The sequence below is a fragment of the Bombyx mandarina genome, chromosome 17 (assembly GCF_030267445.1).
Source record: "Bombyx mandarina strain Sakado chromosome 17, ASM3026744v2".
Taxonomy (NCBI): domain Eukaryota; kingdom Metazoa; phylum Arthropoda; class Insecta; order Lepidoptera; family Bombycidae; genus Bombyx; species Bombyx mandarina.
This window is the reverse complement of record NC_143223.1, coordinates 2,015,952-2,043,806: the sequence shown is the minus strand read 5'-3', so window position 1 is coordinate 2,043,806 and position 27,855 is coordinate 2,015,952. Positions and strand designations below refer to the sequence as shown.

At 39.9% G+C, this 27,855-nt stretch overlaps 1 protein-coding gene across 1 annotated transcript; it reads left to right on the top strand.

The window, feature by feature from the left end:
* LOC149501074 (guanylate cyclase 32E) lies at positions 1-24,819 on the top strand. Its single transcript, XM_089734193.1, has 5 exons — positions 1-535; positions 1,937-2,082; positions 11,046-11,157; positions 12,384-12,578; positions 22,946-24,819. Exons 1-5 carry the CDS (start codon positions 35-37, stop codon positions 23,081-23,083), a joined length of 1,092 nt encoding a protein of 363 aa, XP_089590319.1. The 5' UTR covers positions 1-34; the 3' UTR covers positions 23,084-24,819.
* Positions 24,820-27,855: the final 3,036 nt, after the last annotated feature.

The following is a 27,855-nucleotide window of genomic DNA, read 5'->3' as shown; positions in this document are numbered from 1 at the left end:
GTGTGACACAGTACAGTAAGATGAAGCAACGAATATGAAGCTTTGCAAGATGGAGATCATGAAACATCTATTTCTATTAATTTTGTTCACCACGGCGGCTATAAAATGCTATTACCTTAACCCTGAAACGAGCTTTACTAACGAAATTAGCAACTCTAACAACAGATTGACAATTGAGAATAATTATGATAGTGTTACGGAAACGGATATTCCTAAGCCGGCTGTAAGCAAAGCGAGGTTGTCGGAATTCAAAAAAACTTGTGATGCTACCAATGCCTCGCATGCAGATGAGGACGCAACAACCCCGGCGAATATTCTAGATTCTATTTACGTTAATAATATATATACCAGTGTGACAACTAATCTCATAGAAGAAAGAGTTTCCAGTGATAGTATTGAGGTTGACGGGGTCAGTCTATTTCATCTAGTTAACGTTGAATGCGGTGGTTATGAAGCCTGTCCTAGCTACAGTCGGAACTGGACCACTGAGGGAACAATTACTATCGGATTCCTGGGAACTTACCGACGAAGCCAGGTAAATTTACTTCAGCAGTGTAGGTGTTTGGATCTGGTGTGAAAGTTTCGGACAAATGATGATTCGCTTTTTTTTGCCTATCTACTGCGAGTAGCCTTGATGGGCTATTATGGCTTTACCGGATGTGTAGGTAAGCTCACGGGGCTGTGGGTCCTCGCTTGCATCTGCCATAGCAAGAGCAGTATTTTGCAGAATTTAAAAGCACCGAGAGTCGATCCCTCCTGATCACTAGTCCACGCTATTGCGAGCTCGAGTTAATAAAAAAACCTACATCAATTATTTCAGCCATTTTATCATTGAAGTTAACAGGCGTACATAATTCTTTACAAAAAATTATGTAATGTGCCTTGATAAATAATTATTTGTTTGATGAGGGTTCGCTGAACCATACTTTAAGGCTCCCCATCTCTAATTAAAAGGTATACTGTAAAAGGTTCAAAAGAAACAGTAATAAATGTGTTTAACGTTATTTTACACACTTCTATGCTTACGTTCAAATACATTTCCTGTTTTCATTCTCGGTGATAAACTGTGAATACTAATGATCTCGTGATGATAGTCTTTCGTTAAGCGAACTTAAAACGAGATAATCCATCATCTCAAGCAATTCTTCAGAGCACTCTCCATGGAGTATACGGTACAAAATACAGAGAGAAGTGAAGTCCTTCCGCAAACCTAGAGGCTCCAAGCGATCCGTGAGAATGGAATTATCGATAATCCGAACGGCCCCCTTCTGTATGGAGTCAAATGAAAGTAGCTGGTATTTGGGAGCCCCACTCGGAGCGAAGCAGTACTCCACGCAAGGCCGGACTTGTGCTTTACAAAGCAAAAGTCTTTGAGCAGGCGTGAAATACTACTTCGCTCTGTTGAAGACTCCTAGCATTTTGGCCGCTAGCTTGGTTTTGCCCAACAAAAGACTCAGAAATTAGACACCGCTCTAAGCGTCGACCCCAAGTAGCCCGGTACTCTCGGAAGGTTTCAGGGATACTCCTTAGAATTGCGGCGCCATGACAAAGGGGTCCTTCTAAACTAAAGCTAAACTACAGAAACTTTTCCTTAACCACCCAGGCGAAGCGGCGGCTAGCAGCTAGTATCTAAATATAATTATGTTTTTTACGTTCATGACACAGAAGAAAATCTTAACTTGGAACAGTTAATCAGTCCTTAAGTGGAGTTAAAAAAATTGAATTTTTTTTTAAAAAAAATTATTGCTTAGATGGGTGGACGAGCTCACAGTCCACCTGGTGTTAAGTGGTTATTGGAGCCCATAGACATCTACAACGTAAATGCGCCACCCACCTTGAGATAAAAGTTCTAAGGTCTCAAGTATAGTTACAGTTGCAGTGAGTAAAGTTTACAGTTACTTTTAATAGCACATTTTATAATTGGTATGATGGACAGACGGTGCTGGGTGCCTTGCCTTTAGCTGTGGCGGCTGTGAACAAAGAGCCTGCGCTACTGCCAGGACTACGATTAAGATTTGTAGCGGCAGACATAGGACGACCTCGGCCTCCCCTGTTCATGGATAAAGACAGCTTTTCGTTGAGGTAAGAGTTCTTAATTTTTTATTGGATAACTAGCTGACCCGGTAGACTTCTTAGTGCCTCAATCTATTAATAAAAGACCTAAACTTTTTTATAAAATAAAATTAAAACAAACAAAAGGAATCCGTCCGACGAGGGAAAAAGAAAATTGTTATTTTTATTTTATTCCGTGCATTTTCGTGTTTATCTAACTAACTTTTAAACCTTCTCTGGACTTCCACAAATAATTCAAGACCAAAATTTGCCAAATCGGTCCAGCCGTTCTCGAGTTTTAGCGAGACTAACGAATAGCAATTCATTTATATATATATATAGAATAGATAAATAGATAGATAAGATTGTTTATACTGCTGTCTGTTTGTATGAGAATATGTCAGAGAGAGGCAGTTCAGTGCCTGCGCAGACCATGGTCTGAGCCAATCCGCAAAGAGTCGTTAAGGTCTCAAACCTCGTTTGAAGAGTAATGGCTCAGGAAACTTCGTTTCTAAGGCATTACTGCTACAGTACTAAGTTTTAGGTTACAAAGCAGACCACGCCGTATCTTGCATGATGTGGTTACCATCCATGCAAAGCGTGAGTGCTGCTACTTATCATCAGACTAGAGGTCGAGATCATTGAGGGCTCAGTACTATAGTAAAACGGCTGTCCCGCCCTTTAAGTCGGAGCCACAGCTCAAAAAGCAAGAGCACCACCACACCTATTTCTGCCGTGAAGCAGCAATGCGTTTCGGTTCAAGGGCGGAGCAGCCGTTGTACTGTTAAAAGTGAGACCTTACAACTCATGTCTCAAGGTGGGTGGCGGCATTTACTTTGTAGATGTCAGTCTATCAAATAAGGTCAAATAAGTGCCTATGTCGAATATTTTAATAGAAAGAAGCTCAAATACTTCACCAATTTGAGGTTATCCCTGAATATTTTTGAAACACAGTCATTGTTGTGGCTGGTACAATTAATGCCATATCCCGTCATTATTTACCAACTAGCTTTTACTCGCATTCATTTTATCGAAATGTAAAGTACTGTGTCCTATTCTGAACCTCTACAGCATTTAATCAGAATTCCGTGATCATCAGTTGAGTAAAAACATATCATTGTAACAGACAAATAAACAAAATAAATAAAGTAATAAGGAGCTATGATGTTCATTTTTAGTAGCAACATATTTTTTTTTTTTTTATTGCTTAGATGAGTGGACGAGCTCACAGCCCACCTGGTGTTAAGTGGTAACTGGAGCCCATAGACATCCACAACGTAAATGCGCCAAGCACCTTGAGATATAAGTTCTAAGATCTCAGTATAGTTACAACGGCTGCCCCACACTTCAAACCGAAACGCATTACTGCTTCACGGCTGAAATAGGCAGGGAGGTGGTACCTACCCGTGCGGACTCACAACAGGTCCTACCACCAGTAATTACGCAATTTATAATTTTGCGGGTTTGATTTTTATTACACGATGTTATTCCTTCACCGTGGAAGTCAATCGTGAACATTTGTTAAGTACGTATTTCATCAGAAAAATTGGTACCCGCCTGCGGGATTCGAACACCGGTGCATCGCTACATATGAATGCACCGGACTTCTTATCCTTTAGGCCACGACGACTACAAAGTAGGGGAGCGAGGGGCTTGTTGTAACAGGGGTAAATAGTAACAGGCTCTTTTCACTAGGATCTTAAACAATATTAGCGTATTTCTTTGACTCGATTTGACCTAGAAACCGCACCGCATCATGTTACCATAGCCAATGTCCCACCGGCCAGCGCAATGAGCGAAAATGTGCATGCGCCTCATTTTTGCCAGGTAATATAAAATTGTACTGTCGTAAAATTTTGGTTTACGTTATTATTATCGACCAATTTCAAAATTTATATATCTTATTTACATTCAAATTTATCTATTTCTGATAATTTGTAACAGTTTTTAAGATCGCAAAATTGTTTAAATAGTTATCTTTATAAATTTTAAGAATCATACCATGGGGTTAGTTGTAACAAAATCCCGGGGCTTGTTGTAACATGTTACAGCAGTCTACAAAAAACTTTTTCGCCATCGAAGATTAGTCCTCTACGAAAGGCGCCACCAAGAATTGACGTGAATTAACGACCAGTATTGACGGACACTCCCGAAAAACAAGCTTTACAAAAGGAATATGAGGAAAAGATAAAGAGTAACAGAAAATAGATGACAAAATTAAAGAATCAGGCAAAGGAAAAGGGAAGGGGAAAGGCAAAGGTAAATCAACAAAAATAAAACCGGAGTGGACAGAGCTAAAAAAAAGATTTTATGTTCAGATTCTGAATCTGAATCAGAAGAGTGGTCTGGTATGTGGTGAAGCTTACACAGATTCAACTAAAGAATATAATTTGTAAGATGTGGGTATCCTTAAGTACCCTACGTGGTAGGGTACTTGAGGATGTGTTACAGGAGATACTGTATCTTTTATTTGTATTAATTGTAGCTCAGATGAAGACTGACTTCAATTATAATGAAACCCACCAAATGTTCATATAAGTGCAACACTTTGTTAGATAAATATTAAAAAGAGATAATTACGAAGTATAGCTTAGATATAAATAATTGAATTATATACTTACTGTGACTTAAAAGTGCCATGATGTTTATAAGTAGTGTTTAACTAAATAAAACTGTTAATTACTTAATTTTTTGGTGTAGATTATTTAAAAGTGTATTTAAGTTGATTTTTGATAACAATTACATAATACCTACTTTAGAAAGATGTCAATTTTGTTAAAAATAAACAAAGAATTGTCGTTACTACTTGCCCCGGTAGACGTTACAACTTGCCCCAAGCACGAGGTAAGTTGTAACACCGCACTTCTTCTAGAAAATAATTAATTGTAAAGTAATGACCAATAGTTATGTTATTATTTTTACTTGATTTGGTAGAGGAAGAGTTACAACATCCATCCATCTTTATTTAGTAGCAATTTAATCAATGAATCTCAAGATATATTAGTTTTCATGAAAACTGTTACAACAAGCCCCTCGCTCCCCTACTGTGTCCTATTCTGAACCTCTACAGCATTTAATCAGAATTCCGTGATCATCAGTTGAGTAAAAACATATCATTGTAACAGACAAATAAACAAAATAAATAAAGTAATAAGGAGCTATGATGTTCATTTTTAGTAGCAACATATTTTTTTTTTTTTTTTTTATTGCTTAGATCGGTGGACGAGCTCACAGCCGTAGTAATACCTTAATAATTGTTATTACAACATAAAAAAATAGTCTTATCGTATGATTACGACAGGTTTTCACTCCACTCAACGGTAGACGCGATCCTTCGCGTGTGGCTCCTCTCGTAGGAGGCCATCTCCGGGTGCGGTGTGGCCTTGGCGGTGTCGCTCGATATCGCCAATGCGTTACAGGGAGTTTGCTGAGTCTGCCCGTCTTGCTACCGCTGGGGTGGCGCATGTCGTCGGCAATATCAGGAGATCGGGCTTCGACGTGGCGCACAGTAAATCCGAGGCCATGTGGTTCCACAAGCCCCGAAGAGTACCACCTGTCGATGCTTATATCATGGTTGAAGGCGTCCGTATTGGAGTCGGGGTGCAGTTGAAGTTATCGTGGCCTAAAGGATAAGACGTCCGGTGCATTCGTATCGAGCGATGCACCGGTGTGTTCGAATCTCAGGCGGGTACCAATTTTTCTAATGAAATACGTACTTAACAAATGTTTACGATTGACTTCCACGGTGAAGAAATAGCATCGTGTAATAAAAATCAAACCCGCAAAAATTAGACCAGGTGACGCGCGGTCTCTATACATGGATGGCGCGATCAATGGCCAAATACGGGGCGCCCGTGTGATGCCAGTTTCTGGTCGTGGGGGTAGGGAATTTGCTGCAACAGCTGCAACGCATCATCGCGGTCAGGGTCATTCGTGGTTATCGAACCATCTCTTTCGAGGCGGCGTGCTTACTGGCTGGAACGCCCCTTGGGTCCTGGAGGCGGAGGTACTCGCCGCTGACTATCAGTGGCGGGTTAATCTTCGTGTCCGGGGCGTTGCACGTCCCAGCCCCAGTGTGGTCAGAGCGCAGAGGGCCCAATCTCGGCGGTCCGTGCTGGAGTCATGGTTCAGGCGGCTGGTTGATCCTTCGGCTGGTCGTAGGACCGTCGAGGCGATTCGCCCAGCCCTTGCGGACCGGGTGAATCGTGACAGAGGATGCCTCATTATCCGGCTCACGCAGGTGCTCACTGGGCATGGTTGCTTCGGTGAGTTCCTGCACCGGATCGGAGCCGAGCCGAATTCAGAGTCCCACCATTGTGGTTGCGACTTGGAGACCGTGGAGCACACGCTAGTCGTCTGCCCCGCACGGGCGGGGTGGCGCCGTGACCTCGTTGCAAAAATAGGAAACGACTTGTCGTTGCGGAGTGTTGTGGCATCGATGCTCGGCGGCGACGAGTCGTGTAAGGCGATGCTCGATTTCTGCGAGTGCACCATCTCGCAAAAGGAAGCGCTGGGGCGCGTGAGAGACGCACAAGCCCACCGCCGTCGAGCAGGGGCCAGGGAGGCGGATTTTGCCCAAGTCCTGGCCCTGTAAGTGTTTCGAGTCCCCCTCACATGTCGGTCTGGGACCGGCGAAGGGGGCCTAAGGAGACGACGTGCAAGCTGCTCTGCACGCGTTTTACGCAAGAGCATCCGGGTAATGGAAGGTCGGCTACCCTTCACCCATGCTGGTTCTGACCCATCGGAGCATTCCGTAGGATAACCTATTCTAACCGGCGCCATCTAGGTGGGCTTCGGATGGCCTGCCGACCGAGAGTATGTTTTTAGCTTCTACATGTGGTGTGACATATTTAACTCGCGGTCCAGTCTTTGAGCTCGATCGAAGGAGAATTTAAAAATGATTCCAACTGATCTGGAGATGTAACACATCAATATCCTGTAATAAAGTATTCTTTTTTTTGCTTACAAATTTTTCTACATTGGTCATAATTCTTTTTTTTGCATTGGCCCAGCACATTTTTACTGTAGATTCTTCACCAAATACTTTTTTAAATGCATTTTTTATGCTCAAATTAATGCTTTTGATTGTAAAGAGTTTGGGAGAAAGCGCTGATGCGAAGAGCTTCAAACAACATTTAGAAATCTTGTATTCGTTCAGAATTTCAAAAGAACGAAAGAAGTTCACAAGAACAATAAGAAATAAAGTTGGGTGATGGGGAGTGTAGCTATACAAGTAGTAAATTCGTGGAATCTAATTTGATAATGTAAACATACATTATCTGTTATAATAATAATAATAATAATAATAAATGTTTTTATTGCAAGTGACCATGACTCATACAAATTGTTAGTAAGACTTACACCTATGTTAGTAGTTATATTTACATCACAATGAATTACGATCGTAACATCCCATGTGAGATGGCACCACAGCGACCCATGTATACACAGTCCAGCCTGCTTGCGATCATGTTCAGGATACTGTTGGAGCTGGCCCTCACTCTGCTTACCAGAGATGCACACCTCTTACGCATGGTAGCGTAAAAACAATCTATGTGCGCGTCTGCAAACATCCCTGATGCGCTACAAAAGCGGGGCAGCACCACCAGCACCCTAAACGCGTTATTATATTGAACACGGAGAGCGTTGTACGATCTTTGAGTATATCCCGCCCACAAGCTGCACGTGTAAAAGTTTGTACAGTAGGCCCTAAAGAGGGTGACCTTGACTTTAAGTGAACACCGTGCAAACCTGCGAGCTATCATGTTTGTTCTAACCGACAACGCTCTCCGCTCTCGTTCGATATCTTCATCATCTTTGAGATCAGGGGTCAATATTAGAAAATTATTTTAGAAATTCCGTTGTAAGATGGTTGATTTAGTGTGCAAATCAGTATTTTTGTTATACGGTGAGTAATTTTGTCTTAAAATCTGTATATTAGTGGTTTCAGCTAGATTTTCGTTGTAAATTAGAGAAAAAAGGTCATCTGATTTTGGTTAATTTTATACCTGTTTTAATAAAATATGTTTAGGTAATCAAGTAGTTAATTTGTTACGTAGTCATTTATCTGATATGCAGTGGATTATTAGTTGGGAGATTTAGTTTGCTTGAATTTTAAATAGAGGAGCAATTAAAATTTTCTCAAAAAATAGTATGTGCACCGCGGAAAAAAGTAGGACATCTCATCCGGCGTGTGAAACTGCCACCCTCGCCTTCGTGGTCAATGTAATATTTAGCCTCTTTACTGAGCTCTTGGCTACTAGATGTAATTCCAAAGAAGTTCACATAGGCACTTATTATACAACTAGCGACCCGCCCTCGCTTCGCTTCGGAAACATTAAAACACACATGAAACCAAAAAAATAAATAAAAAAAAGTAGTCTATGTTCATCAGGGACAATGTCGGTTTCTAATGGAAAAAGAATTTTTCAAATCGGTCCAGTAGTTTCGGAGCCTATTCGAAACAAACAAACAAACAAATCTTTCCTCTTTATAATATTAGTATAGATTATTTATTTTGTACAGTTTTAAACGTTATAACGCACTTAAGTCGACATTTATTTGCTGAAATCGATAGCCGTGTGCTAGTCAAATTCTGAGTAATGACTTGTTGTGTCAATTGAAAATATCAATGTGTTTCTTAGCCCATGAGTGATTCAATATCCTCCAATATCCACTTATTGTCAGGTGGACATCCTTTGATACCGGACCCACTATCCAATTTTAATTCTATTTATGCTGAAGAATGTTCTATTAGATCTGAAGCAGTAAGGTTTCATCACTTTGTAAGAGATAATTGCAAAATACGACTCTATAGTGCACATTTTGATGACAATTTATCAAATGTGGGTCTGGAGCTATTTGCAGCAGTAATTCTAAAATGAATCCTTAAAAACAATATTATACAATGGCGGTCATGCGCCCAAAAGTACTGAAATAATTTTAAAGAGTACATACTAGTAGAAAAAAAAAAAAAAAAATTATATATATATATATATATAACTAGTCAGGTCATAAGTATTGTCACACAGTAAAAACTTTTCTTTTAGAATGCTGGGCACAAAAAAGTTTATTGAATTCGAATTTCGAATTGTTCATGAAAATAAAAATGTATACTTTTAGAATTTTCACTCATTTTTAAATATGGAGTGGACGCTTAAAGAAGACCGTATTGCAGTTATTGCGTTGCATCGTTGCGGTTACGCGCCAATTCAAATTTTTAACATACTGAAAAATTTGAATATAACCAAAAGATTCGTTTATCGTACCATCAAACGATACAATGAAGACTCTAGTGTAGATGACAGGTCAAGAAGTGGTCGCCCTCGGTCTGTTAGGACTCCAGCAGTGATAAAAGCTGTGAAGGCGCGAATTCAAAGAAATCCCAAACGTAAGCAGAAACTGTTGGCCCTTCAGATGGGGTTAAGCAGAACCACGGTGAAAAGGGTGTTAAATGAAGACTTAGGGCTTCGGGCATATCGAAGAAAAACAGGACATCGTTTAAATGCTCGTCTAATGGACCTGAGACTGAAGAGATGCCGCGCTTTGTTGAAGCGGTACGCGAGAAAAAAATATCGGGAAATTCTTTTTTCGGATGAAAAATTTTTTACCGTAGAAGAGAGCTACAACAAACAAAATGATAAGGTGTACGCACACAGTAGTGAAGAAGCGAGCAACCGTATTCCGCGTGTCCAACGAGGTCATTTTCCATCCTCGCTCATGGTATGGTTGGGAGTTTCTTATTGGGGCTTAACAGAGGTAAATTTTTGTGAGAAAGGTGTAAAAACGAATGCAGGTGTATCAAAATACAGTCCTGACGAACCTTGTGGAACCTGTTTCTCATACCATGTTCAATAACAGGCACTGGGTATTTCAACAAGATTCGGCGCCAGCTCATAGAGTGAAGAGCACACAAGACTGGCTGGCGGCGCGTGAAATCGACTTCATCCGGCACGAATACTGGCACTCCTCCAGTTCAGATTTGAATCCGTTAGATTACATGATATGGCAATACTTGGAGGAAAAGGCGTGCTCAAAGCCTCATCCCAATTTGGAGTCACTCAAGACATCCTTGATTAAGGCAGCCGCCGATATTGACATGGACCTCGTTCGTGCTGCAATAGACGACTGGCCGCGCAGATTGAAGGCCTGTGTTCAAAATCACGGAGGTCATTTTGAATAAACTTTAGTGTCATAAGAATCTATGTTTTGTTAAGTTCATTTTGGTATATGAATGGTTACATAATGAATAAACTTGTTTCAATTATTTTACATTAAACATGTGACAGATGGTTTGCTCCGATGATCATATCGTGTTTAAAAATATAGATTTCGTTAAACTGTAAAGCACGCCGTCTAACGTTTTTCGATGGTATTACAGCAAAAAATTCACCCTAGAGTAGCAGCCACAACTGTATTAAATATTATAACAAAAGCGTATATACGGCTTAGGAGCACATATTTAAGGAAAAAAATACGTGACGAAACAATTTTCATCTAATCAACACCTAAATACACCCTAGTATAGCTAAAAAAGTTTGAGATCGCTTAAAAATATGAAGTCTGCAAGCTGCTTCAATTTGAGCTATTAGCAACCTTTCATAGTTGATGTTCACGTGGAATGGTGCCTGAAGTTTATTATATCACAAGAGAATATAAAGAACGCGCTCTCTGATCCCAGTTTTTATTCATTACTTTTTTATTCAGATCCGGCAGACTTAGTAGTGCCTCAATCGATAAATAAAAGACACATCAAGAGGACACATCGGAGGAAAAACAAAATTGTTTATTTTTATATAATTCCGAGATTTTTAATATTTTTTCACCTTTTAAACCTTCCCTGGACTTCCACGAATAATTCAAGACCAAAATTAGCCAAATCGGTCCCGCCGTTCTCGAGTTTTAGCGAGACTAACGAACAGCAATTCATTTTTATATATAGAGATTATATATTTTGACTCGTCGAATTAATAAATAAAGTTTATGTTGAACAGGGTAATGACACAAATGCGAGATCTCGGTGTTTCCGCATTTTTCGGACCTGACGGAACATGCCACACTGAAGCCAAGCTAGCTGCTGCTTGGAATTTGCCTCTTATTTCTCATGTAAGTTTTTTTAAAAAGCTTTATTATAATTTGCCATCCATTATGTGAAACATTGAAACGCTTAGGTTTCGACAATTCTCTACGGAATTTGAAATTAAGCAATTACGTAGTAGTTAATTGAATTAAGACGCCATTACGACAAAATGGTTTTTTTTTGATTTTTTTTATTGCCTAGATGTGTGGACGAGCTCACAGCCCACCTGGTTTTAAGTGGTTACTGGAACCCATAGACATCTACAACGTAAATGCGCCACACACCTTAAGATATAAGTTCTAAAATCTCAATATAGATTTAATGATTTTTCACAAATCGGCTACGGCGTAGCTCATTCGTAGTCGAAGTTCACGCGGTCAAGACGCAAGAGGGTTTTTACAAAATACACTCACTTCCTGGCTAGCATCAGAGAATTAATAGACTTTTTGAAAATGTACTTAACTTATTTTTGTAATCTAATAATTTTTATTTGTAATGATTCTGAAAAAAGTAAAATAGCATTTCATTGTTTACCAAATAAATTAAAATTATTCTGTTCGAGGCCTGAAGTTTAAACAAACAATAATAATATGATGTAAATATTTTGTTGGTGCGTTAAAAGTTTCCACCGTGATACCGTGAGTCGAGCCACTGAATATTCCCATCATTATAATTATTAGTATTATATTTCTGCATTCTATTGAATGAACATTATTAATCGACATATTTTTTGGAATTTTGCCAGTGATCTTCTTGATTAAAATTTACTTATGTAGAAAAAGAATGTATTGAAATTTAGCACAAAGACAATGTACATTCCTAAAAACATAAAGATACTTGTTTATTTTCATTTTATATACATGAAACAAATTATTTAAATTGCGACCGTACGGCAGTGAAAAAGTAATATATTATTGGAATTTATTTACAGATGTAGACGTTAACAAAAAAAAAATTGGTCCTCTCAAAGTTTCGTCCTTGGAATCACTAGTAGGAGGTTCGTTCTTCGGCCCAGAAAAAAAGGATGACATCGTTGTTCCTCTGGTATTGAGCAACGGTGACCACTCACCATCAAATAGTATGCCTGTCTGAATTCTCTGACGGCTGAAAATTCAACAAAACAAAAAATCGATATCATATCATCAATATAAAATTTTTATACAATAAGAAAACATCTTCCTTTTTTTTAAGCCGATTAAAAAGACCAGAAATTATATTCTGTTTCGACGAGTAATGAAATTTTGTTATACAGAAATGTACAGGAGCCCATGGTCCGATCGATGAGAATGGATCAGCTCTTGGTGCCACGTTCGCTAGGACCCTGCCTCCTGCGTACAAGGTCAGCAAATCGCTGGTCTCTCTACTGAAAGCCTTTGGCTGGACCAAATTTACTGTGGTTGCCGGAGATGACAATACACCTGCTGCTCAACAGTTGGATGCTCTCAAGGTACCGATTTTTAATACGCTTTTATTAGCTTCAGACGTATGTATGTTAGTATGTAATGGAACCTTTGAACATGATTTTGACCCCCTTCAAAACGTCGGATTAACTCGAAATTTAGCTTACTTATGACAAATAGGGACTGATGACAATTCAATATTTAAAAAAAAAATGAAAAATTTGAAATTCAACTAAAAAATGAAAAATAAATAATAGTTTAAAAAAACTAAAAAATTACGCTTTCATAGAAAATCCAACAAAAAAATAGAAAATAAATTTTAATAAATTTGAATTAAAAATTGTGTAAGAAAAAATTATTTTATTGTAAAAAAAATTACAAAAAATAATAATAATAATAAAAAATATGAAAAATGGGTGCCTCATGATTTGACTGATCTGCAGAAAGAAATGCGTGTTGAAACTTGCGTTGCCTTGTTGAATCAATACAGAAATGAAGGAATATTAAAATAATATAATTAGAATAATATTAGAATAAAAGACCCCAGGTCAAACTCCGCAACAATCTCCTAAAGCTAAGCTTACCAATAAAAAAGGTAATGGTAATTGTTTGGTGGTCAGCATGGTGTTTATTCACTATAGCTTTCTTCGATCTGGTCAAGCAATAACGGCAGATATCTACTGTGCCGAACTCCGAACAATGATAGCAAAGCTTGCAGTGAAACAGCCCCGACTCATGAATCGATCTTCACTATTATTGCTCCATGATAACGCGAGACCTCATACAGCACGAGAAACCGTTTTAACTCTACAGGAACTGCAATTAGAAACGATTCGTCACCCTCCGTATTCGCCAGACCCTGCTCCAACGGACTACCATTTTTTTCGTGATTAGGACAATTTTCTACGTGAAAAAAGTTTTCTACCTAGGAGGCAGTACAAAATGCTTTCACACAGTTTGTAGAATCTGGATCACCAGAGTTCTATTGCAAAGGCATAAATGACCTTCCTATTAGATGGCAGCAATGTATAGATAATAATGGTAGGTAGACATTTTAATTAAATAAATATGTTAAATGAAAAAAAAACGAAGTTTCTTATGGGACGATGCGGAGGGGTACCCTAACCGGGAAAAAACGTCCGTAACGTAAGATTTTTATTAGTAATGCACACAGTGTACCATTTAACTTTGTAATAATGTAAAAATTAGTAATGCACACAGTGTACGACTTAACTTTGTAATAACGTACAAAAAATGTTATAATTGATTGACCACGATGTCAGAGCATTCGTTTGCGCAATACAATAGCTCTTATGCAAACAACCGTGAATGAAGTTTACCACAATAAGTTCGCACGTTACCGAATGACTATGGTTTGTTGCAAAACCTCCAGTTTTATTTTCTTTATACCTCGAATAGACCTTAAAATAAATATTTTTATAATAAGCAACTTCGTTCCTATCCGATGTCCCATGACACCACACATCTTTTTTTTTCGTACAAATCGGCAATTTCATACTTTTACTCCTATTAATAATATAAGTTCAATTTTAATTCGGCAGAATTATGTATTATGATTTTCGTTCCGGTTTCCTCACTATATGACGTTGGCGTCCATTTAGATCGCACTATGGTTTTATTCATCATTCATTATGATTTAGTTAACGGTTCTTAGTATCAATGTTAAAGCTTCTTTGTTTTAAAGAAATTCAATGGCCTACGACACGGATTACTTTTTGGATTACGATTTACTTTAAGAATGGCTATTGTTGACGTATTACCGATTATAAATCCTAGGGCCAAAGGTTGAAGCTTTTGCCCGCTTTTAAAGTAAAATATTATTCTAATGGTAATGTATAGTATCTGATCATCTATTTAGCCAGTTGCGTCGTGATGTTCCTTCACATATATACGAGTTTTTTACGTGTATTTATTTCTCATAATAAATGCGAGTAAAATATTCTCTCTAGATAAGGATATTTAAAATGTTTATATTTTTCGTTTATTTAAAATATCGATTTAAAAAAAATAATCAAAACCGTACACAATTTGATTACTTAAAATAATGGAAAGGAAAATTGTAAAGGAAACTTTGGCACAATTATAAATTAGATATAAGGTACCATCCCAAAGAAGTATTCAAAATGTTCAAAATAAATTTAATTATAAGTTAAGTAAGTAATTTTATAAGTTCGTGTAAGTAATTTCATGTCTCGGAGTTATTGTACAATGTTGTTGTCAATTCAACGTCAATCAATCCTTTTAGAAGATTTTTATTGATTAAAAACTTATTTAATTTCAAAATAAACTTCATTTACCTACTTAAAGAAATACCATTAAACAATGAACGGATTAACCTCAGTGGGTTTGTAAATTATATATTTGTGAATTATTCTTTCCTTAAATATTGTATTACCTAGTCTAGTTTAATATTAATCAATACACATGCGTTCTTTCAAAGCAATTTACAATTAAATACACACAGGGGAACTTAGTAAAAACATGTTGAAATCGATAGTGCCACCTGATTTTTGTTTTATTGCTTAGGTGGACAAACTCACGACTTAGCTGATGCTAGGTGGTCAGCGGAGTCAATAGACCTCACAAAGTGAATGCCCCGTACTTAATGAATTCGAAGACTCATTTCTGTTGAAGAACGTTGATTTTCTGGTGTAGCTTTGTCAGCCTATATAGGTTAGCAGGACCTATCACTCTCGACTGAAAACAATCATGCTTTCTTGTTTCACACTGGACGCCATGACATAATATGTCCACGGCATACTTTCCTCTAGGGCCGCTCCAATATAATAATATCTTCGTCGAAAAATCTTTGAGGTGTATTTTAATTTATTGGTAAACAATTAAATGTTGTTTTACTTTTTTCAGAATCATTACAAATAAAAATAATTAGATAAGTTAAGTACATTTTCAAAAAGTCTATTAATTCTCTGATGTTAGCCAGGAAGTGAGTGAGTGTATTTTGTAAAAACCCTCTTGCGTCTTGACCGCGTGAACTGCGAATACGAATGAGCTACGCTGTAGCCGATTTGTTAAAAATCATTTTTTTTTTTTTTTATGATTAAAAGAATAATGGTGGCCCGAAGGCCTTTCCAGTTTCACCAGGACAGGTGGGCGAGCAAAGGCTCAGCCAGGAGGGGTGGGATTTGCTAACAACTGCCCGAGCGCCTCCGAAGGAGACCTAACAACTCAAGAGCAATTGCTTCGCGAATGAATCTACTACCGGATCGGAAACGCGACCCGCTGAGAAGATCCGGCGAGAAACTCAGCGGGCTGATGCATAGGTTAGGTTGCACGTCGACCTCTTTGTCGAGTTCGACGAGTACGGTTACCGGGGTCCCTAAGCTTGCTTCTAGTATTAGAGCTGAAGGCGTCTAATGCAAAGGTTATTGGATCTGATGGATCCGTAAGGACGTGTCTAGGGCGTCGACGGTGACTGGCTCCTGCGTGATCAGGATTCGGGGAGTAGTCAGCGGCGGCAACGATAAGGCGATTATCATGACGCATAGCCTTATCGAAGTAAACTATATATTAATACGTGAAGCAAAAACTTTTTACCCCTTTTTACGGAAATTGCGCGGATGGATGAGTATGAAATTTCTCACACCTATAGAGAATATAGAGAGGGAGTGTAGAATGCTAAAAATTTTGTAGATTATGGCTCAATAATACATTAAATCAATAAAAGAAACATGAAAAACACTACCATATATTTGACACACGTGTGTGTATATTGTGCGTGTGTACGCACAATATACCTAGTCAGGTCATAAGTATTGTCACACAGTAAAAACTTTTCTTTTAGAATGCTGGCCACAAAAAAGTTTATTGAATTCGAATTTCGAATTGTTCATGAAAATAAAAATGTATACTTTTAGAATTTTACTCATTTTTAAATATGGAGTGGACGCTTAAAGAAGACCGTGTTGCAGTTATTGCGTTGCATCGTTGCAGTTACGCGCCAATTCAAATTTTTAACATACTGAAAAATTTGAATATAACCAAAAGATTCGTTTATCGTACCATCAAACGATACAATGAAGACTCTAGTGTAGATGACAGGTCAAGAAGTGGTCGCCCTCGGTCTGTTAGGACTCCAGCAGTGATAAAAGCTGTGAAGGCGCGAATTCAAAGAAATCCCAAACGTAAGCAGAAACTGTTGGCCCTTCAGATGGGGTTAAGCAGAACCACGGTGAAAAGGGTGTTAAATGAAGATTTAGGGCTTCGGGCATATCGAAGAAAAACAGGACATCGTTTGAATGCTCGTCTAATGGACCTGAGACTGAAGAGATGCCGCGCTTTGTTGAAGCGGTACGCGGGAAAAAAATACCGGGAAATTCTTTTTTCGGATGAAAAAATTTTTACCGTAGAAGAGAGCTACAACAAACAAAATGATAAGGTGTACGCACACAGTAGTGAAGAAGCGAGCAACCGTATTCCGCGTGTCCAACGAGGTCATTTTCCATCCTCGCTCATGGTATGGTTGGGAGTTTCTTATTGGGGCTTAACAGAGGTACATTTTTGTGAGAAAGGTGTAAAAATGAATGCAGTTGTGTATCAAAATACAACCCTGACAAACCTTGTGGAACCTGTTTCTCATACCATGTTCAATAACAGGTACTGGGTATTCCAACAAGATTCGGCGCCAGCGCATAGAGCGAAGAGCACACAAGACTGGCTGGCGGCGCGTGAAATCGACTTCATCCGGCACGAAGACTGGCCTTCCTCCAGTCCAGATTTGAATCCGTTAGATTACAAGATATGGCAACACTTGGAGGAAAAGGCGTGCTTAAAGCCTCATCCCAATTTGGAGTCACTCAAGACATCCTTGATTAAGGCAGCCGCCGATATTGACATGGACCTCGTTCGTGCTGCGATAGACGACTGGCCGCGCAGATTGAAGGCCTGTATTCAAAATCACGGAGGTAATTTTGAATAATCTTTAGTGTCATAAGAATCTATGTTTTGTTAAGTTCATTTTGGTATATGAATGGTTACATAATGAATAAACTTGTTTCAATTATTTTACATTAAACATGTGACAGAATTTATGACTTGACTAGGTATACTCTTCGTTTATTGTCTAAATTTTGTTATTATTTAAAGCCAGTGGTCAAATTGAGTGGTAATATTGTTTGTCTATAATGTAATCTTAGAGAAATCTGTGATTAAAGTAAGTTAAATAATAAATGGTCTTTTTTTTTTATTGCTTAGATGGATGGACGAGCTCACAGCCCACCTGGTGTTAAGTGGTTACTGGAGCCCATAGACATCTACAACGTAAATGCGCCACCCACCTCGAGATATAAGTTCTACGGTCTCAGTATATGTAGTTACAACGGCTACCCCACCCTTCGAACCGAAACGCATTACTGCTTCACGGCGGAAATAAGTAGGGCGGTGGTACCTACCCGTGTAGTTGCTACCACCAGTAATTACGCAAATTACGCAAATTATAATTTTTGCGGGTTTGATTTTTATTAAGCGGTGTTATTCCTTCACCGTGGAAGTCAATCGTGAACATTTGTTGCACTTAAAAATGTTCACGATGGAGGATGGTGGTACCTACCCGTGCGGACTCATAAGACGTCCTACCACTAGTAATTATGCAAATTAGAAATTTGCGGTTTGATTGTTATTACACGATTTTATGCCTTCACCGTAGAAATTAATATTGAGCATAGTTTGTTAAGTACGTATTTCATTAGAAATATTTATTCCCGCCTGCGGGATTCGAACACCATTGCATCGCTAGATACGAATGCACAGGACGTCTTATCGTTTAGGCCACGACGACTTCTAAAATATCAATATCAAAATATATCACACAGAAGAGCGTTTTGGGGACGATGAAGCGTTGAATACCAGTAGATTGTTTTATGATCATAAATTATAGTCGTCGTGGTCTAAAGGATAAGACGTCCGGTCTATTCGTATGTATGGCGATGCATCGGTGTTCGAATCCCACGGGCAGGTACTGATTTTTCCAATGAAATACGTACTTAACAAATGTTCTACGGTTCTTCTACGGTGAAGGAATAAAACCGTGTAACAAAAATCAAATCGCTTATTTATAATTTGCATAATTACTGGTGGTAGGACGTCTTGTGAGTCCGCATGGATAAAGTACCACCGCCCTGTCTATTTCTGCCTTGAAGCAGTAATAATGCGTTTCGATTTGAAGGGTTGGCCAGCCGTTGTTCTGTCTCATGTCTGTTAAATAAATGACGACATTGACGTTGTAATGCTTTTGGACTTCGGTAACCAATTTCGTGCCACAATAAAGTGCTTTTACTGTAGTGTAAAAACAACAACAGTGCTATTGTGATTTCGACCTTGTTTCAAAACAAGCATTCAACTTGTGGTATCTATTAAAGTGCCGGTTCTAAGCATGATCTATCGTTTAATAAAAAGCGCATAATGAAACTTTTGTTTACACAAACAAGAGCGTTTAGACCAGCTCTCAATAACTTATGATTGATGATGATATTCAATGCATTCGAAAGGCGGTAAACATATAACAGAGTAAATGTTATTATTACACTCGGTAAACAGAGGCTTTTGATGTTGTTTGAGCACTCGTGGCGCTGTAGTACTAATTAGGCTATGTAATCAAGCGATTTTGTACTGAAACTGGTTCGGCTATACACTATTACGCTATATTGGGTCTTTCAATTTAAAAGCAAAAACAACAATAAAAATAAAATCTAAACCTAAATCTATCTTCTATATATATAAAAATGAATTTCTGTTCGTTAGTCTCTCTAAAACTCGAGAGCGGCTGGACCGATTTGGCTAATTTTGGTCTGGAATTATTTGTGGAAGTCCAGAGAAGGTTTAAAAGGTAGATAAATATGAAAATGGTCGGAATTAAATAAAAATAACAATTTTGTTTTTCCTTTGATGTGTACCCCGTCGGACGGATTCGTTTTCTTTGTTTTAAGTTTATTTTACACAAAAGTTTAGGTCTTTTATTTATCGATTGAAGCACTACGAAGTATGCCCGGTCAGCTAGTGAATTATAATTATTGTCAATGAATGTTTTTTTTTTACGATTATTATTATAATAACCAAAGGTGAAAATCAATTGTAAATAGATTTAAAAAAATCGTGTTGATAAATTACCTAAATATAATATTATTTACTTAATACTTATAAGAAAAAACAAATTTAATGGCTTTTACAGGAAATCCCGTTTCCGGTTCAGCGAACATATCTTCCTGATAACTTAGGTTACCGCGGTCACGGACAGATGTAATAATAAATAAGTATTTTAGCCGGTCGCATCAAATTCGAATGATTCAAAAAGCTTTGACAGTGCGATCGAGCAGCTAGGTACAATTTTTGTTTGTTTGACTTAATTTTATATTTATTTACACTTTCGCGATTAAAAATGGCTCTTCTTTCCTACCTATGCTGATAGCCTTGAGAGGCTATTTCAGCTTCTCCTTGCCGTGTAGGTGAGCTCACGGGGCTCAAACCGGAGTGCTGCTAACACTGACCCTAGCAAGAGCAGTGCTTCGCAGACCACGGGATCGGAAACGCGACTCACTGAGAAGATCCGGTGAGAAACTCAGTGAGTGGGCTGTGTCTATGGGTTTTTTTTATTGCTTAGATGGGCGAACGAGTTCACAGCCCACCTGGTGTTAAGTGGTTACTGGAGCCCATAGACATCTACAACGTAAAGCGTCACCCACCTTGAGATATAAGTTCTAAGATCTCAGTTCTAAGATCTCAGATTTACTCGTCGAGCCCTTCTTCGCAAGCGACGGGTTGGACGAGGACGGTGACCGGTGCTTGTGGTTAGTACCTAAAAGCACCGTTAATGGATTGGGAGGATCCCGAATCACGGAAATGACGTGTAAATAGCTCACGGCCCACTAGCAACATGAAGTCGAAATCTGCTGCTTTTTACTGGTGGTAGGACCTCTTGTGAGTCCGCGCGGGTAGGTACCACCGCCCCGCCTATTTCTGCTGTGAAGCAGTAAGGCGTTCCAGTTTGAAGGGTGGGGCAGCCGTTGTAACTATACTGAGAACTTAGAACTTATATCTCAAGGTGGGTGGCGCATTTACGTCGTAGATGTTTATGGGCTCCAGTAACCACTTAACACCAGGTGGGCTGCGAGCTCGTCCACCCATCTAAGCAATAAAAAAAAGACATTAAAAAAAATCTCAATAATATTTATTAGCTTCATATTTGCTTACACGAACCTGTAATCTCGTCGTTCAGTTTTGAGTGGACTGTATGCGGTATTTATAAATTAGGAGAATTGTATGATGATCGATAAAAAGATATTGTTATATGCATTACTAACTTGTCCAGTCTTTTCTCGTAGGTCGCAGGCTTCCGTTACTGGCGACGGTCGTCCTTTTCAATCGCTTAACAATTCCGTGAGACCGAGGCGAAGCACAATGCGGAAGACGATTTTGTAGTTCGCTTTCGAACATTCTAGATTAATTATTTGTAAATTAATTAATTTTCTACAACGGGTTTTGTAAGTACCGTACCTACTTAAATTTGTTCACTTCTAAAATTTTTGGCGCTTTTTTTTTTTTAAGAGATTTTATGACCTGGTAACTAAGACCTTTAAGTCATGTCTTATTTTACTTTATATTCTTAATTTTATGAAAAATGATAATATGGAGTGAAATGAAATGAAGATGATTAATTTGAGACATTAATCAACTGGGATGAAATTTAATGAAATGAAATGATATGAGATGAAATATAATCGCAGTAAAATGGTGGTCATTTACTGAGATTTTTTCAGTGGACTTTTTCGAGGAACCCGAGATGTTACGTCCAGCAGCTTTGTTTCATTTTCCCACATTTGTGCACTTTCACAGATATTAAACAGTTAATAAACCACCATTATTACACATTTAAACCTGAAGAAACACTAAATAGACAAAATAAAACAAATCACACAACTTCACTCCTCGCGTTCCCGCCAAAAAGTCATTTTTTTTTGGCGCTAATTTTAGTCTTGTCACAGATTATACTATATTATTGTGCAGCCTCATCAAAAGAGGATTTATAGATGTGTAAACTTTTTGTGATATTATAAATAGATGGCGTTATTAGGAGGATCAAAAAGTAGTGAGAATGAGATAGAATGACTATTGATAACTTAATAATTTATTTTTCTACATAGTCTCCGAGTCTCTCTACACACCGAGTCCAGCGCTTTTCCAAGGCTTCAATTCCTTTCAATAAAAAAGTTTTGTCTTGGTCCTGCAAAAAGCTCTCCACGGCATCCATCACCTCGTTCTCGTCTTCGTACCTGTTTCCCCTTAAGTATTCTTTCAATTTGTGGAATAGATAAAAATCGCTAGGCGCCAGATCTGGTGAATAAGGGGGGTGGTCAACCAATTCGAAGCCAGCTTGCTTGCTGAATGGCAGCCATTGCAATTGCCGAACTGTGGGCGGGTGCATTGTCGTGATGAAACAGCACGCCCTTTCGAAGTTTCCCTCTCCTTTTCTTTTTGATGGCATTCCTCAACTTGGAAATTAAAGCTGCGTAATATTGGCCTGTAATAATGGTTCCACGCTCCAGGTAATCAATCAACAAAATCCCTTCTAAGTCCCAAAATATTGAGACCACAACCTTGCCAGCCGATGCCACGACACGAAACTTCTTCGGGGTCGGTGATGATGGCCGTTTCCATTGTGAAAAATTTCTGTTTTGTCTCGGGATCAAAATGATGGACCCATGTTTCGTCCATTATTACGAAACGAGACAAAAAGTTTTCAGAATCTTCTTGAAACTTGTCCAACAATATCTTCGAAATGTCAAGTCGATTTTGTTTCTGACTGTCGTTAACATTCTCGGCACACCCATCTTGCGGAGACTTTTCTCCTATTCGAAGATTGTTTCAAGTGGATTGAATACTTCCATATGAAATGCCCGTTTCTTGTATTCAGTATCGGATGGTAACTCTTCGATCGCTCAATACAATTTTCTGGAGTTTTGCAACATTTTCTTGGGTGACTGACGTCTATGGATGGCAGCAACTATGTTCATCATCCGTGTTCGTTCTCCCTACTCGAAATTGAGACAGCGGAATACGGCGGAGCGGACTCTGCTAATGTTGCCTCCAAATCGCAATGAGTATCTTGCGTCGTTAACTTTTTTAAACAGATGTATTTAATAACGGATTGAACCACTGTGATAGTGGCATCGATCGACACGAGTGCACCAGACGTTTTATGCCTTAGGCCACCACAGATTGTTACAAAAATATCGTAATTATTTAACTCTAATAATTAAAGGAAAGAAGAGGTAGCGAGTAGAAAAAAGTCCAGTCTGAAGTACGAACAGTCAAAAATGTGTCACCCGTAGGTATAATGTTACAATTTTCACGAATTTTAAAACTAAGGAAGTTTTTGTTGCAGGAACTGGCTCGAGCTAACAGTCTCACGGTGACGGAAGAACGTCGCATTGCCGACTACATACCACGGCATATCTCTAAAATGGAGAAGATCGTTGACGAAACCTTCTCACAAACAAGAGGTATATGGTGTTTTGTTTAAGGATATCAGTCTGCCCAACGCTAGCCCAGAGATCCTTTTCTTTTTCGCGCCGGGCCCGACCCTCCTACGTGGTCCCCGCGCATAGGGGCGCGCGGGGTATGTGGCCCAATTATTTTTTTAAGGCCCTACCGCACTAAACGACTCTCGTGCATCTGACTTTCGATCTCCGCCCGGCGTCAGAACTCGGTCAGAGTAAGGAGGTTCCCGCGGTCAACACTACAACCAGATTCGCGGCGCCACCTCTAGGACGCCCGACCGACGGGTTATCGAGGCGATAGTCAACGACTTTACATCGGTCGTCTTGGTACGGCAGCTTGACAGGCGGTGCCGCTGGTGTTCCGGAATACCCCGCTGAACCAGAACCAGCCTGCCAGGTCGGAACGCTATACACCGCCAGCCAGTCGCACTTACGCAACAGTTCCGTGGAAGTGCTGCCATGCAGCGCGATAGAACGCAGAGCACGCCGCGCGATCTCACCCCCTCAGATCACCTCATGGCCTTCACCGGGGTAAGGTCACCTCCTACAAGGGCTGGAGTCGGGCAAAAGCCCTTCTCTGGCCTCCGGCTCGGCGGCGACGGATAGGCGCGGTCCGGGTCAGAACTAGCTTGCCGGGTCGGAACGCGGTACGCCGCCGACCGGGTTTTGCTCTTCCACAGTATGTTCGGCGACGACAGCAAAGACGGCAATGCGAATCGCATCGCGTACCGCTGCCGACGACACCTCGTCCTATCCTCCTAGTGTCAGCACGCTAGAGCGATGTTAGCGTGCGGCGCAGCCTTGAACCCCTCAGGTCGCCCCGTGACCATCACCGGGAGGAGACTACTACCTCCCAGGGGCCGGAGCTGGACGAACGCCGTCCTCCGACCCCCGACTCTGCGGCTGCGACACGGCGCGGAAAGGGAAGAAGAGCTCTCCCTCTCCCCTTCGGCCATCTCCTTCTGCGAGATGGTGGACCCACAGAAGTCGAGCATCGCCTGCCAGGACTCGTCGCTGCCAAGCACCGTAGCGACAAGTCCGGTATTATTTTTACAACGAGGACGCGGCGCTGCTCCGCGAAAGCGGGATTTAGAGCATTTGGCGCTGAGCTTGGTTTAGAAAAAAATCATCTTCGGTGATGAGGCTTATTTCTGGTTCCGTGGATTTGTTAACAAACAAAATTGCCGAAATTAGAGCGACGAAAATCCATTTTGAAAAACTCACTGCTTGGTGTGGATTTTGGTCCGGTGGTATCATCAGTCCTTATTTCTTCGAAGATGCGCAAGGAACCGCGCTCACTGTCGATGGCGACCGATATCGGACGATGATAACAAACTTCTTGTGGCCTAGAATAGATGGTATGGATCACACAAACATGTGGTTCCAACAGGACGGCGCCACTTGCCATACGGCATGGGAAAATTCAATTTATTGGATGAGAAATAGGAAAGCTTAGTCATCTCGCGCGGTGGCGACATCAACTGGCCACCGAGATCGTGAGACTTAACACCGGACTACTTTCTCTCAAGCTACGTGAAATCTCTTGTCTATAGAGACAAACTACAGTCTATTGCCGCTCTGAAGGTCAACATAACTCGTACTTTTCGTGAAATTGAGCCACATTTATGCGAAGATGTCATACAAAATGTTCCACCAGAATACACCACCTACAGCGGAGTTGCGGCAGCTATGTGGCTGAAATATTATTCCCTTTTATACTCTATAAAATAAAATAAAAATTGTGTCACTATCACTTAAACAGATTTTTTATTTTATTCTTAAGCTCGAGCGCTCTTAATAAAAACCTTTTATATGTAAGATCGAGGCACTAAATTAGAACAGAGAAGCCTTTTTTCATCTTTCAAATAATTTCTAATCTTAGGCTTAGGCCGCACTACGGTTAAAACGCAGTAGTTTAAAACCGTGTGAGTTTATGAAATAGGAAAACGAGTATAAGCGGCCGCACTTGCGGTTTTTTCCCGCGCTTAATTTTAAAACCGCGAAATGTTACAAAATTATCGCGAAAAAGACTGCAGTAACATTTTTAATCCATAGAACCAGATGAGTGTACGCGCACTATGCGTAGCAGCGGGCGCTTTTTTTGAAATGTGAAATACAGTTGCGTAATTTCGTATCCATAAAGATGATGTACTTATGGACGCACATCGAGCAAAATTTTATCGAAGTTGGTGCCTGACATCCGATAGTAAATGAAAAAAATTCTCTGGCTGTTTTCTTAAAATTTGATATTTATTATGAAAGAAACCTTTCTCAAAACTACGGTTAGTAAGTGGATGGGCCCAACATTTGCGAAATATTCTATTGCATAGTACCAGAAAACAATACATACTGCAATAAAAGACATTTTATAGTCCATCTTCGAACTGTGAAAATTGCGTGCGGTTTTGCGGTTTATTACTGGTGATAGGACCTCTTGTGAGTCTGCACCACCACCCTGCCTATTTCTGTCGTGAAGCAGTAATGCGTTTCGGTTTGAAGGGTGGGGCAGCCGTTCTATAGATGTCTATTGGCTCCAGGAACCACTTAGCACAAGGTGGGCTGTGAGATCGTCTACCCATCTACGCAATAAAAAAATAACAATATATATATATATATAATTACTAGCTGACCCGGCAGACTTCGTAGTGCCTCAATCGATAAATAAAAGACTTTTGTATAAAATAAACTTAAAACAAACCAAAGGAATCCGTCCGACGGGAGACACATCAAAGGAAAAACAAAAGTGTTATTTTTATTTAATTCCGAACATTTTCATGGATTTATCTACCTTTTAAACCTTCTCTGGACTTCCACAAATAATTCAAGGGCAAAATTAGCCAAATCGGTCCAGCCGCTCTCGAGTTTTAGAGAGACTAACGAACAGAAATTCATTTTTATATATATAGAAGATAGATTTAGGTTTAGATTTTATTTTTATTGTTGTTTTTGCTTTTAAATTGAAAGACCCAATATAGCGTAATAGTGAGACTAACGAACACGAATTAGTGTGCGTTTTGAGCGGTTTTGCGGTTATAACGGTTAACCGCTCTAGGGAAAATAACCGTAGTGCGTCCTAGGCCTTATCCTTAACTCTTTATTTAATAACTCTCTTTATTGGACATCGCTTTCAAATCTTGTTTCTTGCGTTGTTGTCATCAGTGAAATTATATTAAGCATCCGACATATATATTATGTTTGTTCTCTTAGCGGCCCAGGGTATACGGATTGCTTTTTATATTACAGGGCATCTGGTGTTTTATTACTACTACTTGCTTCTATCTCTACTATATCGTTCCCTCACTGCTGAGGATCGCGACCACATGTGACGTTCCTCCACTGCGTTCGATCATGGGTGGCATAAGCCGCATGGTACAGACTACCACCAAGTGCTTCTCTTACTAGATCTGACCATCTGTTCGGTGTTCTGCCCACGGCGCGCTTGCCCTCTATGCGAACCGCAATTATGAGTTTCTCTAATTCATGTCTGGGAGACCGCATGATGTGTCCGAAGAAGCTCATAACACGTTCCCAGCAGATGGTAGAGAACCTTTTTCGGATTTTAGCTCCCTTATAATGAACTCGTTAGTTCTCATGGCAGTCCACGGTATTCGTAGCAACTACTTGCTTAATAATCCTTTTTAGTCACATACAAATGCAAATTTACTTAAAAAATTCCCTGAACTTTACGAAAGGAACTCATCGTAACTATGCGATTGTATGAAACGTCGGGCGAACTTTGTCGCTGTTCTAGAGGAATGTTTCGATGCCTCACTTACAGTTAAATTTCAAAGCAATTCCTTTATATTGGAATGTGCAAATGCCGCTGTCGCCTCTCGCCGTGAAGCCAATTGAAATGTCACTAACATCGCAAGCTGTAGCGCTCATTTCTGACTCAAAATCGATTACCGATACTTTTCTTTTGTACCTACCCACTGCCGGTTACTTCGATGGGTTATGGTAGCTTCAGCGAGCGTGTGGACGAGCTTACGGGGCTCAGTCTGAGAGACTTTGCAAATATCTGCCCCAGCAAGAGCAGTGCTTCGCTGGATCTAGCACCGGATCGAAATTGCGACTCACTGAGAAGATCCTGCGAGAGCACCGGGAGTGGATCGGGGGTCTGAAATGACGTGCTTAGGGTGACCGCGACTGTTGGCTGTTCGGTTGTCTCGATCCACTTGGTATTAAGCGGTTACCGGAGCAATAGCAATACCGGCATAGATATCTAGAACGTATATGCCGCCACCAACCTTGAGACATAAGTTCTAAGGTCCCAGTATAGTTACAACGGCTGCCCCGTCTTTCAAACCGAAACGCATTACCGCTTCGCGGCAGGAATAGGCAGGGTGGTACCTACCCGTGCGGACTCACAAGAGGTCCTACCGCCAGTAATGAATAATAGGGTTATTGTACTGTAATGTTTTTTGGAAGGAGCCTTCTGACGCTGTCTTCAGATGTTTACTAATCAATTCTATTTGTAGCTCGTCGTACAGATCTACATTCTTCATATACCGCGGTGCTCTGACGACTATCCAGAAAAAACGTGATTGTATGATCTGAAGGGTCTTTGTGTGTGTGTGTGTGTGTAGGCCGCGTGAGTGAAGATATCCTTGAAAAGTCATGACTGGATGTGTGCAAGTGTTCGAGAGTGTCACCTTATTGTGTCACCTATATTCATCGCTTGAAATTCACGGAACGCCGATAGACTTAAAGCTAATATTCGCGTTCGTATTAATTCTTGATCGTTGCTTCCCAAAAACCGACATAAAAAGTACGAATCGTAAAAGCTTTAAAACGT

Bases quoted from the DNA above. Each gene is read 5' to 3' on its own strand.
- LOC149501074 (XM_089734193.1), top strand. From the start codon at position 35: ATGAAGCTTTGCAAGATGGAGATCATGAAACATCTATTTCTATTAATT. The intron at 536-1,936 runs GTAAATTTACTT...TATGATGGACAG, and splicing joins GAACTTACCGACGAAGCCAG to ACGGTGCTGGGTGCCTTGCC. The intron at 12,579-22,945 runs GTACCGATTTTT...TTTTTGTTGCAG, and splicing joins AACAGTTGGATGCTCTCAAG to GAACTGGCTCGAGCTAACAG.